This window comes from Colius striatus, chromosome 3 (assembly GCF_028858725.1).
Source record: "Colius striatus isolate bColStr4 chromosome 3, bColStr4.1.hap1, whole genome shotgun sequence".
In the NCBI taxonomy this organism is placed as follows: Eukaryota; Metazoa; Chordata; class Aves; order Coliiformes; family Coliidae; genus Colius; species Colius striatus.
Genome location: NC_084761.1, coordinates 45110138 through 45125171, shown reverse-complemented (window position 1 = coordinate 45125171; position 15034 = coordinate 45110138). Strand labels below are relative to the sequence as shown.

General features: G+C 39.1%; 1 protein-coding gene across 2 annotated transcripts; it reads right to left on the bottom strand.

Moving 5' to 3' along the window:
* Positions 1-322: 322 nt before the first annotated feature.
* BDH2 (3-hydroxybutyrate dehydrogenase 2) lies at positions 323-14349 on the bottom strand. Of its 2 annotated transcripts, none has more exons than XM_061993998.1 (10): positions 14280-14349; positions 12621-12757; positions 11105-11183; positions 7923-8019; positions 7290-7398; positions 6079-6139; positions 5331-5444; positions 4155-4213; positions 3377-3469; positions 323-2155 (listed from the first exon to the last, which is right to left on the bottom strand). In XM_061993998.1, exons 2-10 carry the CDS (start codon positions 12690-12692, stop codon positions 2102-2104), a joined length of 738 nt encoding a protein of 245 aa, XP_061849982.1. In that variant the 5' UTR covers positions 12693-12757; positions 14280-14349; the 3' UTR covers positions 323-2101. The 2 variants fall into 2 exon arrangements, with proteins under 2 accessions (XP_061849982.1, XP_010207081.1); XM_010208779.2 differs by having other exon boundaries at positions 14247-14324.
* Positions 14350-15034: the final 685 nt, after the last annotated feature.

Sequence of the window (15034 nt, the reverse complement as noted above, 5' to 3'; positions counted from 1 at the left end):
CGCAGCGCTGCTCGCAGGCGTTAGGGACAGAGAAGGGGCGGTTGGTGTTGTGGATGCTCGCAGAAGAGCTTGGGGCAGGGAATTTGAAAAAAAAAAAATAAGAAAGCCCATGGTTGTGCTCCCATCAAGACATTTCTGCTTCTTAACGAAGAATCATGTGTCACCAGCTGAGTTGTAAGTGCAGGTGAGGCAAGGGGACAGACCTCCTCAGTGCCATTTTGCAAGCTATAATGGCACTTCCTCTTTATATTGCCACGGTGGTGGAAGGAAAACAAGCAGAGTTAGCCAGTTGCATTAAAACCAAGCCATGTTATTGAGAGGTTACAAGAGCATTAAGAAGCATTCTCTAATAATGCCAGTATGTCTGCTGGAAAACTCTTGGACATTACAACACAGTTCAGTTGCAGCTGTTCATTTGCACACCCATGCTGAAAAAAAAATCTGTATCTGTGCTTTTAGTACAATGTTTAAAAGGTGATGCTGTCCCTTTTCTGGCAGTGGTGCTTTGACTGAAGCAATACTCGAGTAGCACTTTTATATTAGTGTCACCAGAAAACTCAGAAATGCTAACTAATGAAGTTAAATATGCAACATGCATAACGATTTTTTTCTCAGATTCTTCAGTGTGTTTTCAGAATACACAGTGCAAGCTTCCCTTGACTGAAGTGGAGAGATTGCATTTTCAAGATAAGCCACCTACATCTACTACCGAGGAAAGACTTTGGCCTTCCTATTATCCACTGAAATCACTGAAACAAGAGCCTGCCAGCCTGAACTTTTAGCATGTGAATGTATTGTGAACACTGGTGGAGGCATTTTAGATAACTTAGGAGCAGAAATCCAAACTTAATCCTGCTTTGCTACCAGGATCACTTTATTGGAATACTAGATACTGAAAACCCCATAAACTACACAAGATCAGAGTGCTCCAGCCATGATTAAAGGTGAAAGTTAAACCCACAGTGAGCCCAGGGAAGTCAACATCCACAATATTTTCTTGTGTTAAAAGTATAAGTAAATGTAACATTTATAAATAAGAAGCCTGATTTTAACTAGACATATTCTATTATCTTGTTATCTAGAAATAATTTATATTAGTGCTTCAGATAATATTCAAAAGCTTGATAATTTTTAAAACATGGCAGTTGGTACAGAAACAAAATACTGTAGATCTTTTCCCTGTGCTTTCTGATTACTGGGCATACTCGGTAGCATTTAAGGGGCAACGGCTATAAGCTGCAACACAAGAGGTTCCAAAGAAATACAAGGAAGAATTTCTTCACTGAGGATTACAGAGAACTGGAACAGGCTGCCGAGATGGGTTGTTGAGTTTCCTTTTCTGAAGACATTCAAAACCCACCTGGACGAGTTCCTTTGTGACCTACTCTAGGTGGTCCTGCTCTGGCGGGTGGGGGTTAACTAGATGATCTTTCAAAGTCCCTTCCAACCCTTAAGACTGTGTGATTTATTCTTTAATTCCTCCCCTCATATATATGTATTGAATGCATATGAATATACATGAAATTGGGTACAGCTTCATTGACAAACTACCTTAATGGAGCTGTGTGAAATTTAAGGTAACCATATTTACAGGTAGTCAGCCCATGTCATTCACGTCAAATTTAACTGTGTCAGCAAAACAAATAGTTTTGGAATTTAGGTTACTCATTGCCTTGGATATGGGTCAGGATCAATGTTTGGTTTTTTTTTTTTCCCCCCAGAGTATGAGACTTCAAGATAATAGGATTTGGATTCATAAATGAAGGCTAGCATATGCTATCACAGTAAAAATATCAACACAAACTCTTGTGGAAACAGTCCTTTTCAGAGAAAAGTGTGAGATGGCTTTTTTTCATGATTTGGAGTTACCATAAAGTGAAGGCACATGAAGTGTATTTTACTTGAGTGTTTCATTGTTTAGAGAAAAGTGAATCAGTAAGATCAATCTAGAAAGAGATCATACAGCAGTAAGAATGTACAAAATTTGTTTTGAGATACATCAGGCAAGTGATGTAAATCTTTTCAAGCTATATTAACTAAGGCACATGATGCTCAGTTTTTGGCTTTCATAGTGTGAATTTCCATTTGCAGGCAGTGTCAATCACAAGCTCCATCCTCCATCGATGATTAGCTCATTACCAGTCACATAGGCAGACTGAAATGACAGAAAGACAATAATAATTTTAACTATTTCTATATATAACTAGCAGTGCTATTAAGTACAGGGAAACACCTTTTCTTTACATTAAAAAAAAGCTTTGTTTTTTATACACACACTTTGTTTTACAGAAATATTTGAATAAATAGAATATAAACAAACTTTGAACTGGGACTCTGTCAGCTAACTCAGAGGAGTGCTGCAAAAGTACTGAGAGAGGCATTAAGGTGAGAATGCATCCTAAGTGTATAAACTCGCATAAGCTAGATGTCAGGTCTCTCACCTGTAGGAATAATACCTCACACTATGATGTTACTAGCTCTGCTCAGCTAAGGAGAAGTTGACCAGATCAGCCAATAATTATAAGAGGATTGAATTGAAAATTGAGATGGTACAGAAAGTGAGGTAAGCGACTAAGCTATTGACATTTTCTCTGTATGCCAATACTGAAGCATACTGGAATATATATATTGAAACCTGGAATTCTGTCTACAAATTGTTAAAAACTCTATGACCAGACAGGAAAAAAAATCAGCAGCTTTACAGAAACACTACAACAAGATGAAAATAGGAACAGATTACTGATGGACAGCAACATTAAGAATGAATTCTTTCCATTAAAGTATGCTCTTACACTTAGGACAAGTCCAGAGGAATATAGTCCAACTTAAGATTCATAGTAAAGTTATGGCATCTGAAATAACCTTGCTGTGTGCTCATTAGTGTTGGTGGTATTTGCAGTGGTCATTAAGACCTTGGTTTGTAAGAACCTCAGTGAGTCTATTGTATTCTTTCTGCTCCAAGGGTAGATTCACTCTGAGCACTAGGCCTTTTGGCTAAAGTCTCCAGCAGTTCTACATAAATATTTGCTCTTGAATAGTAAAGGTAGATGATGACTACTAATTCTACCTCCTTCAAGTATATCTAGCTATGGTGCAGACTTGTAAAAGCAGACAAACCCATCTCTTCTATCATTCAGGATGATTGGGGGTCAGTCAATTTGCTCAGATGACATAAAACCACCAGGCTGTGGTAAAAAATACAATACGCCTTAACAGCCACTGTCAACGTTCAGAGTACCTTTTGTCCTCAGCTTGAACTCAGATCATCATCCATCTCAAAGACAATATAAATCCTCCTAAAACAAATTTTCTGTAGTGTGATGCAGCAAAGTAGGATGGGATTCTGTTACAGGAAGTTTTATTGTTCCATACTTACTTCATCAGAGGCCAAGTACACAAAGAGATGAGCCACTTCTTCAGCAGTAGCCATCCTACCCGTCCTTTGTCTGGCTAGAAAGTCTTTCAATGCCTAGATACACAAGAGTATTTGGTGTATTAAAATAATTGTGTTGGGTTTTTTTATGAGAATAGTCTGACATATGCAAAGCAATACTGGAAACAGCCATGAGTCACAGCTTCCTTTAGTACAGTGGGTAGGGAATTTATACTAGAAAAAGAAGTTGGAAGATAAAGAGTAGTATGAATTTCAGGTTGAAAGATATGAGGAGACTGGACCTAAATCATTGATTCCTGAGTAAAGCTAATGTGAGTCCTCCTTCCTTTGGTGGTAGATATTCTCAGGCCCTTCCAATGAAGGTTTTCAAGACAGTATAGTTAAGGATCCCAAATAATTTTGGAATGCATAGGCCAGGACACCCTTTTCTGTCATGGTTTTGCACTAGTTTGTGGCTGCCACGTGCAAAAGTAGAAAACGTCTTCTCCTTTTGCACTAGAATATTGTAGCCAATGGTTGCAAATACTCCCATACCGTAGGACACAGACCCTCTAAGCAGTAATATCCTTCTGAGGCATTTTAAGACTTCTTTTTTGAATACAAACTGACTAAACTCTCAAAAGAAGACACTGCTGTTACCACTGGTACGCTGAAATAGGAGACATGCTTGAATCTGTGTAGAAATGCTGCCTTTTTATTTTCAATTTTTTAAGCAAGTGAAATATACATAGGCACACAATCAAACTAAAAGTTTTCTCACCTGTTCTGGGTTAGGTCTGGCTTGGATCCTTTCCTGTAAAGATGGTGTGTCAACAGTTCCTAAGTAAAATTTTAAATTCAATGTTAAAAGTCATTTGTATCAACAGCAGTGACCAAAAAAAAAAACCAGCCCAAATTGTTGATTGGTTCCGTTTCTGTGTCTTTACACTTCCGTGTAACTTCATAATATGATTCAGGACAAACTGCAACATTATCAATATAGCACAGTACTCTCCATTTCAATAAAAAGCAATTCTTCTGAGAACTGGACTCAGTACTTTTCATATGGTCAAATACTGGCTCACCAGTTAGCCAGCCCTTGTCCGCTTCTGACTTCCAGACTATACACTATGTCTTTGAAAACAAACACTGAAATGCTGTGTAGTGCATATGGGATGTGCATGTGCTGCATTAACAGCATGAACAGCTTTACTATAAATGCAACAACTTTTCTATTTTAAGTCTCAGAAGTGAATATTTCAAGCCTGTCCCGTTATTTGTGATTGCTAGTAACTTTCAGTGCCACTTGCAAGTCTATTCATTGTCCAGCAGGTCGAGGGAGGTTCTCCTCCTCCTCTACTTTGCCCTAGGGAGGCCTTATCTGGAGTACTGTGTCCAGTTCTGGGCGCCCCAACTTAAAAGGGACAGGGAACTGCTGGAGAGAGTCCAGCACGGGGGCATCAAGATGATCAGGAGACTTGAGCATCTTCCTTGTGAGGAAAGGCTGCAGGATTTGGGGCTGTTCAGCCTGGAAGAGACTGAGGGGGAAACCTCATTAATACTTAACAAGTATTCGAAAGGTGCATGTCAAGAGGATAAGGGAACACTTTTTTTTTTTTTGTTTTGTCTAGTGATAGTACAAGGGGTAATGGACAAAAGCTGGGATAGAAAAAGTTCCATTTAAACATAATGAAAAACTATTTCACTGTGAGTGTGGGGAGCCCTGGCACAGGCTGCCCAGGGAGAGTTTGGAGCCTCCTTCTCTGGAGATTTTCAAAAGCCACCCGGACACGTTTCTGTGTGACCTGATGGAGGTGAACCTGCTTGGGCAGGGAGGCTGGACTCCTGGATCTCTAGAGGTCCCTTCCAACCCCTACCATTCTGTGATTCTGTGATTAACAAAATTGAGCATTATAGTATATGCTCCTAGTTTACAAAAAAACGTAAGAACACTTACCAGGGCATATGCAGTTGCATCTGATGCCTTGTTCAATGAAATCCGCAGCCACGGACTTTGTTAGGCCAATAACTGCTGCCTTGGAAGTACTATATACACATCTGTTCACAACTCCTAACAAGAGGTCAGTGTGAAAGCAGCACAGAGTGTATTTTAAAAAAAAAATTAAAAAAGAGAGAGAGACAAGTTTGTTCAATATGCACCTGCTCCCGGATTCCAGCATTTCCTGTAGCATCTGTAGTCTCTCCATCACTAGAATGCTAACTGCCAGAAGTCTAGTCAGGCACACACCAGAGCAAAGCACACAATATTTCAATAGTGTAAGTTTGGATCTTTCAATAGTTAACAAAGCAGACAAAGATTTAGGAACAGCAGACACCCAGCTTATGGTCACCATCAGGTGTCCTTGGGAAGCGTGGCTATAGTGCTTACCTGTTGCACTGTTCATTGTTTCTCTGAAGAATAGATATAGTTGGTTATCAATGGAAGTAATTCCTTTTTAGTTAATACAAGCAGGTAAAAAGGATGCTATAAAGCATTTTGGAAAGTTTCAGAAGCTCAAAGGCAAGGACCTTATAGTTTCTGCAATTTCCTCCGTGTCCCTGCATGTACACACAAGTTGTGTATTCACTTTAACTGCATCTCTCCACAGCATTGGCACTGTCCTCTAAATTTCAAGTAGTGAAATATTTATTTTGCATTCCAGTAATTTAAAGATTCAGATAAGGAACTCTGGCAAGATACAGACCTTTAATGCTGGATGCCACAGAAGACATGTTAATAATATTTCCAGACTTCTGTTTAAGCATCTGCAAAAGAATACTTATGTCATTCAAACGCAAACTATTCTGTCACCTGCAGGTCCAGTAAAAGAGCTTGTAACACCCCTCAGAACATGCAGTTGATATGCAGGGTAACAAAGCTTAATTAGCTTGAATAGGCGCTTACTTCTTTTTTTGATTGACTGACTGAATGCAGAATCTGAAATTCTCACTAGGTTCTTCTAAATCATCTCAGAATGAAGAAAAAAAGGAATAGGAAAGGATTTTTTTCTTATGTAGCCACCTCCAAATAATTGTCCTCTTTCACCACAGTAAGATATCCTACGTATGCATCTGCTTATGCCATCTACTACTGCATTAGTCCACTTCATTGCTTTGAAGAAGAATAAGCCACAACTTGTTAGCATCTTTGAGCTGTAGCTGAATTTCTTTCAGTCCTAACCTTTTTAGCAATCTCAAAACCTGGATGTAACGAACCTTTGAAAATGAAGATCAGCTTAGAAAAAACAAACAACAAATAAACCCCAGCCAAACTAAAAGGACTGGAATAACACTGAAAATAATACTCAGCATCCAGTCGTGGTCACAGCTTTCACTTCTGGCTGTTACATTTATACGAATACAAACACCTTGTTCAGTCCACAAATTTTTGTGGGCCCAAACCTACTTACTGTGATCAAACACAAGTGTCCTCAAGCTGCTAGACTCTATGGGATTGTTGTTCTGATGCACATTGGCATCAGTTGCACTGAGTTGCTTCACAAGATGATTTCCAGATTTGCATATAATTCACATTCATATACATATTTTATAAACATTTCATAGCAGTGGTATGGTGCAGCTGTGTGCCATAGTATAACATGGTAGCACTTTATTGCAATGGCTCCTTTGCTGCTCTGCCATTGAAGGACTTTAGTTCTAAATTCGTTCAGGGATTTTGCCCTATGTAATCTCTTCTATCATATCCTTTAGATGGATTGTCTACTGTAGGAGGAGTACACAATGCAGAGAACATTTTAGAACAGGATTGCTGTAATCTAAGGGCCTCCCCCAAACAAAGCTGCACACCGGCCTTTTTATCTCAAACCCCATGTTGTCGCAGTGGCAACAACTTAGACCTCGCACACTTTACACCCAGTGCAGCTGAGGCTAAAAATGATGGACATCCAAGCCTTACCTTAGGAAGGAATGTCTTGATCATTAGATACATGCTGCGAACATTGAGGTTCATAGTGAAGTTCCAGTCTTGCTCTTCACAGTCCAGAATGGTTCCATGATGAACAAAGCTAGAGTAAGTGCATGAAGTAAATTACTGTCTATGATTCACATTTCTGCGAGTTCCTATGCATATTTTTCCATTGCCATTTTGTATCAGGTAACCCTTCTGACCCTGAAAAGGAGGGACAAGGACTATTTTGAAGAAACCAGGCAACAGTGTATTTCTTCTGGTAAGTGTCAGGGGGGCAAAACAGATCTGATATGCACCACAAAGTGTTTGGTAATAGGAAAATTAAAGATGGAGCACTGGCAGAGCATCAGCTTTGCTCACTGTTGTGCCAGGAGGGCAAAAGCCATCAGTATAGGGCACACAGAGTGGGTAAAACAGAAGTTTCAGAGCCATTCTATCTTGACCTGGGTAACATAGTTATGCACAAAAGGTTCCGTATTAGTGAAAATACATGAATATTTATATTGAAGATATAAAATGTGTTAAACTAAAATAAATAAAATATATTTAAGCAAAAGAAACTGCTTCTGGAGCACAGAGAAAACTGGAAAAAAAATGTAGGATCAGACAGAAGCTGGTTACCCTGCAATGTTACAGAGGACATCAATCCTTTCCATTTCCTTGGCCAGATTCTCTATCTGCTCCTTTTTGGTGACATCCAGAACCCGTACTTGAATGCCTAGAAAAACACGGTAATCCTTTCAGTACATTTGGCTAAGGATCAACTTTATTTTTCTGAAGTGCTGAGGACTACCTCTACTGTTGGAGTCAGTGGCTTGCCAAGAACAGTCCCCTCTTGGTGGTTCACCATGATGTGGAGACTCACTGAATAAGATCTACACATTGATTAGGTTAGTGCAATAGTTAAATCAGAACAGCAGTGGACAGCATGGCAGACTATTTAAAATTAGAGAAGGCAATGAAAAAAAAAATTAATGGTCATACAGCACCACTCAAGCAGATGGCAGAACGTCACTTTCCATAAACATATTTCCAATAAATTTGAGTTTCACTGTGCTCTCAGACTGAAGAATTACAGAGTCTGGATAATTATAACAACTTTTCATGCCTATTGTCATAGAATAGTGATTACTCAAAAATAGTAGCATGTGTCCTATATACTCACAATCTTATTACATACCATCTATCCGTGTGCAGCTGACGATATGATGAATAAGCTTCATACCATTTCATTAATGAGAAAAAAAGATTTTGCATAAGCAACTTACATAACCTGGAATGATGTCATAGCCATGATAACAGAAATGAAGTGTAACAAATTCAATGCTTCTATCATGAAGGCTAGTTTAAAAATACGATGCTTAGCTTTTGTGATTATTTATTGTCAAACAAAAGAGGGCTGGAAATGTGTTACTTTTCACTATCAGCTATTATGTATTTCAGCCTCTGACAGCTGTCACAGCACTAGCCATGCCTGTGCCATACCTTCAAGAAAGCTTCTGATTACACAAAAAGCCCACTACTCCTTTAGTTTGTTCAGAGAAGTTCTCTCTAAAGACTGAGAAACTTAGTTACTGCCAAACAGGGCCAGGCTCGACTTTTCCAAGCACTTCAATAGAATTGGCCCATCTAACAGAACCAGCCCTTCTAACAGAATTGCCGTAGGGCCAACCACAGCCTTGCCATCTCCTGGCCAGAAGTAAAAAGAGCAGAGTAAAAGAGCTACTCTTCCAGGTGAGCTGTAATATGATATGATATAATCTACCAGCTGTTTTATCTCATTTTACTTAAGTAGCTTCTCACAACTCTCTTCTCTCACCTATGTCAAGGCTGAATCCTTGCTATAGGATAGGTCTATGTGATATATTTTGCCTGTACCCTTAGTCTATGCTGCATGTAAAGGTTGAGCTGTGCCTCCTTCTCCAGTACATGAACTTTCCATGCAAGGGAAACCTGTCTGAATGGAAAAGGAGGAGTCAAGGTGTACTCCAGTAGTTCCCTTAGTGGCTACAGTTAGGTTCCCAAAGCACTGAAGACTTGCTGCTCATCACCCTTTTGCCACAGCCTGGTCATGGCATATCCTGCATCTAGGATGAAGGGTCATTTAGTGCAGAATATACCATATTTTTTTTTACAATTTAGTCATATGCAATTAGTAGCAGTGTAATAAATATCTACAACTACCTATTGACAGACTGTAGAGAAGATTTTTCAGAGGCCCACAGTGGAAGAATTAAAGGCAACAGAAAGAAATTGAAACAGGGGAAAGTCTGACTGAATATGAGCTGTGTTTGGGTTTTGGTGGGGTTTTTATATTTGGGGTTTTTTTTTAGTTTTTTTATACTATCATGGTTATTTTAAAACCACAATTGCACTGGAACAGAGACCTACAGAGGCTGAGGAAATTCCATCCTTGGAGATGTTCAGAACTTGACTGAACACAGCCCTGGACAACCTGCTCTAGCTAGAGCCATTTTGAGAAGTAGGCAGGGCTAAATGGTCTCCAGGGGTCTCAGCCAACATATAAAAAGTTGTAAAGCTGTGTGTAAAGCAACTGAGTGATGTCTAAATTATGGGAGAGTTTGATTTGAAATGGATAAAAACCTGTTTCTTTTGAAGCCAAACTGACAAGTCCATGAAGAAGCTTTAAATGCCCTAATTAAATGATACAGACACTTTTGAAGAGATTTGTGTGTAACGATGCAATTAGACTACAAGCTGGTGATTAACATCAGCACTGGAATTACCTTTCCTGGATAAAATTCCAAGACCACAACGTCCCTGGCCTTCATAAATTATTGCTTATCTAACCATATGTCAGAAAGATGGAAATGGCTCTGAGTACATGAAACATCACCTCTTTCCTGGTGAACACACTAGCAGATGGGAAAACAGTTTCACAGTTAAAAACATAAGTTTTCTAAGCACTTCCAGAATGAACCTGAAAAATCCTAAAGTTCCTAAAGAATTACAAAGGGACTGCTTACAGTGAACTCCAGACAGCAGAGACCAACGTTCACTCTGAAGGCTGTGACAAGGTGTTTTGATGTACCTGACTGTCATCCTGTAATAGGAATTCAATAAATCCACTTCCATCAAATTAAGTTGAAAGTATTTTTAGCTATGAAATATATGAGTCTTATTTTTTTTTATTCCAAGACTGAAAAAACAAGTCTTTAATATGACGTCCCACACTTGTGATACGATAAAGAAACAGAGCTATGCAAAACCTGCCCCTTGAAGTACATTCCTATGACATCAGTAGGAAAGCAACTTTCAGGCCTGAGCATTTGTACAGACAGAACAGGCTTATCTAGCATTGGTGGAATTACGTTTCTGAAGACATATGAATTCTAAGAGTTCTCCTTTCAACACATTGATTAGTAAGTATGGAACATGGAAATACAAGACACTAAATCTACTTTTCATGTAACTGGATGTTAGCTCTCGTGATCAGAGAAAAGCATTCCATAGCTTTTAGAGGAATACATTTGACAATCAGCCTAGTGATCGCAGAAGTTAACTGAAATTAGTGCCATTCTGGGAAGCTGAAATCAACTACTTCTGTGGCACAAGAAACTCAAAGTTATTCCACGTGCCTGGAATAATATTGTCTGATATGTTGATGTTGCAGTATTTTACATGGTAAATCTCTGCCATTCCACACCACAGAATAAAGCAATGTTAACATCTAAAGATATCATTTTTTTTCCTGGCCTTTTGAACTCCACACTATCATCAAATTATATTTCAGCCAGTCTAGAACAAAACTTGCAGGAAGGGAACTACTGCCGGTCATTTACCTGGATATTTCTTCAGTTCTTGCAGCTTAGACTCATTAACGTCTGTAGCAATGACTTGGGCTCCTTCTTTAGCAAAAGCCTGAAAAACACAATTAAGGGAAGCAGTTTGTATTTAGATATTGCAGATCTTATAGGAAATAAAATCTGTTTTCTTCTCAGTTGCTTTTTAGCTTGAAAGAAAAGTTGGCTGAGAACAGATGATCCCTCACTTTTTGTTCTGGGCATGTCAGAGAGCAATAGGCATCAATTACCCTACATCCTGGCAACAACTAAGTTACATACATGATACGATAGATTTAAAGATATTTTACTTTAAGTAAAGGATCCATAAATAAAGTATGAGGATAATAACCAGACTAAGACAACTGGCATTATTTTTTGGGCCTTCACAGCTTCACGTGCACTGGCAAGCACGTTGCAAACACATAGGGCTAGAATTTTCTGTATTGTTGGATTTAAATGAAACCACAGGATGTGACAGGTAAAGGCACCAGTCAAAAATATAATGGTGGAACATAAACTTTATGAAAATTCTTTGCATCCAAACCATTGGAACAGAGCAATATTAAGAGCAATACAACCTTCCTTTGATGCTTAACCAGAGACATTCCTTCGTTCTTGATGCTCCCCACAAAACCTGCTTTTTCTGCATTGTGATCACTGACTCAACAGCCATGCTAACAACAGCTATGCTCCATGTCAAAAGCATTCTGACATCAGAGCATAGCCCCTAACCTTCAAAATAAGTGTTGCAAAGGCAGCTTTAAAAGGATAGGAGCATTAAACATGCCAGCCTTCCATGGCTTGTTGGGTATGAACAAAGTGAAATCATCAGGAAGGTTACTTATATTAAAACACTCAGTCGAAAGAGTGAGTGCCAAGATGCACAGAATTGTGCATGCTTAAGTGCACGCATGAGAATCTAACTTGTCTGGCATAACAAGAGCTTTTCCCATCTTCTTGGTTACACTTCAGAGAAAGCTAATGTGTATGCTGAGTTCTGTTTAACAGTTAAATAAAGTTTGTAAAGGCTTTCTCACAGTTGCTCATTGTGTACAATGTTGTAGCTCTGCTGTTAGTACCACACAGACTTGGTTACATCAACTGTTAATGTGGATAAAACCTCTTGGCTCTGCTGTAGGGGATCTTTGCCTTAAACAGGAAACATTTCCTCTATTCGCCTTGTCTTCTTTCAGAATAAAGCAGAGAGATGTTGGATTAAAGATACTGACAGTACAGCCATATATTGTTAGAAGAGCCGTTGCAGCTGTGGTCAAATCTTGCCCTTATCCTTGCCTAACATTACCTCCAGAGCTGATGACCTTCAGAAATTCAAACAGCACAAAAGCCGTATGATGCAGTATAGTGACTATACAACTCCCTCAGTTTTGCAATGGGTAGTTCTGGCTTCATCTGTAGTTTATTAATTCAGGAACGTGTTGGTGCAGGTGTTGTTGGAAAAGCTAGCATTAGTGACCAAGCTCAGGTACAGGAGAACAAACAGTTTCCAACTTACTATAGCAGCTGCTTGTCCAATCCCCTGTGCAGCTGCAGACAGTAGTATGACCTTCCCATCAAGCCGACCCATACTGCTGACTTGTGCAGACAGAAGGTGTCACGGTCTTCAACAAAAAGGTGAGCCAACACCACACCCTGGGAATAAGATGCAAACGTGTTCCAAAAACCAGACGTGATTCAGAGTATCTCTGTCATCAAATCCACAGATTGTCCTGTTTGGCTGCTGTGTGATCCCGAGTCATCCAAGGTTCTGAGGGGGAAAATGTCTCAACTTCCTCCCCCCCAGCCCCCAGGTAAAAGACCTCAAAAAGATCAAAAAGTACTTGAGCTCAGAAGACAAACTTAATTGTAACAGAAACTGGAGTTTATTTTTCCTTCAACGGGGGAAAAAGTCAAGATGAAACAGAAGTACAATAGTTTGTAACCCAGTACTTCCATTGTCTACTATGTTCTTAGGAAGCAGGTCTGCCTTGTGCATCTCTCAAGCTACAAATTCAGTTTCCCAGATTGCAATAGATCCCCCACAACACTCTGGCCTTGGTGTCTGCTCTGAATCATCTTGGACTCCCAGCTCCATCTGTAAAAAGATGTCAAAAGAACCCGAAGCCTTTAAATAGGTACATGAATCTGAATCCAATATATTAAATCTTGACTGGGAAGTTAAGATAAAGATGCCATGACCTCTCCTAGGTTAGCAGACAATGCTATCATCTAGAGATGCTCAAATCCATGCTGTGACTCAGGTTACTGTGTCCTGCATCTTGAACTCGTTAATTCATTTATCTGATTTTGACCAGAAATTATGTTTTCTCAGCAGTTTTTCCCAATAAAAGTTGCAGCAAAACTAATGTTTCCCTGAAGCTTTGAAATTCAACAAATCACAGGTCTTCTTAAGTAATTTAACTGAAAAATGAATTCTGTTCTAATATATATTTTAAAATTTTCTGATTTGAATTCAGAACTACAGACAGTGTTTCAGGACTCTGAAACGTGTTACTGTGGGTTTCCTCTCCCTAACTGGGACATGTGTGCACACACACAAATAAACACAGCACAACAGAAAGAACACCCTCCTAAACAAACCTTAACTGACATGCACTTGTCTAATTAGGGGAAAGCACAATACCTCAACATCACTTTTTAGGTTTGCTAGTAAAAGGTGTCTTTTCAGATGCCTCTGATGGTGGGCTATTGAGCCTGTCTTAGCATAACCTTTTTTGCATAACAGGTGAAAAATACCAAGTCAACTGAGGAAGATGAGATTACACACACAACTAGGCTGCACTGTCTCTAATGTACTAAGCTTTCCAAAATGGAACTCCTCAAACACGAAATTCTGGGAAAGGTTCTATCATTTGCAGCAAGTCCTGAGTATCTCAACAATGAACTCAAAGTGCTCTCTCAAGGCAGAGGAAGCTTGTTCTTATTCTTCATTGTCCCAGATTTCTTTTCAGTGGGAAAAACCCCCCTGATCAACTGATTATGTACTTCCTCAAATCACCTTAACATTTTGGAAGCAAAACACACTATAAATACGTTTTTCAGTGTAACAATCAGTTTTTATGAACATTTACACACTTATTCTATGAAACATTTAAAAATCAATATTAATATAGTCACTCACCAACAGATTTCACAACTTCTTTTGTATACTGACCCTTGTACAAAAGGAAGTTCTATACTTTTTCTTTTTACAGTGCCTGTTGGGACTTTTCGTCCAACTAGGAAGCTTCTCTTTAGGAACGTAATTTCCTGTTGAAACATTGAGATGCTGCCATCTAGTGAAAGTCGAGATGTCCAAAGTGTGATTTTTCTCCTGCGCAGGAGAGGACAAAAAACCGACCATCAGCATCAGCTGTTAGTTCTCCCTAAAGAATTCAAGAAATCAATAGGTTTTCCAACAAAAAAGGCCGCACATTTTTTTTCCTTAACAATCTCTCTTCAGCAATACATGCCTGTCTAATTCTAAACTAGGATAATGCTGGCATGATGCATTTTGTTTGGCTTGGGTTTTGAGTTCATCTTTTAAACTGCTGATTTAGCACTTTTTTTTTTTTTAATCTAGCAGTTGAGCTTACGTTTATTAAAGCACAGTTAATATCATCGGACTGGAAAACTCTAGGACAAACTAATTTAGTTATAAGCTCACATCAGACCTAAAGCTGCCCTGATAACATTCGTAAAGAACTAGGGAGTCCTGGGCACATTTTGCTCAGAAAAGCCATTTCTGGGAAGAAACTGGGACTCACACAATCTTAAGATTACTGAACTTCTCATACATCTTGTGTTTCTGCAAAACTAGAATAGTTTCCTAAGGCTCTGTAAATCAGTTCACCGGTTAACAAAACCTTGCAGTACTTGATTTTCTAAAAGCTTTTATCCTTCTTTCCCTATCTTTTTGCCCACTGGATT

Bases quoted from the DNA above. Each gene is read 5' to 3' on its own strand.
- BDH2 (XM_061993998.1), bottom strand. From the start codon at position 12,692: ATGGGTCGGCTTGATGGGAAGGTCATACTACTGTCTGCAGCTGCACAG. The intron at 5,445-6,078 runs GTCTGTATCTTG...ACCTCTTGTTAG, and splicing joins TGTGGCATCCAGCATTAAAG to GAGTTGTGAACAGATGTGTA. The intron at 3,470-4,154 runs GTGAGAAAACTT...TTGTGTATCTAG, and splicing joins CCAGACCTAACCCAGAACAG to GCATTGAAAGACTTTCTAGC.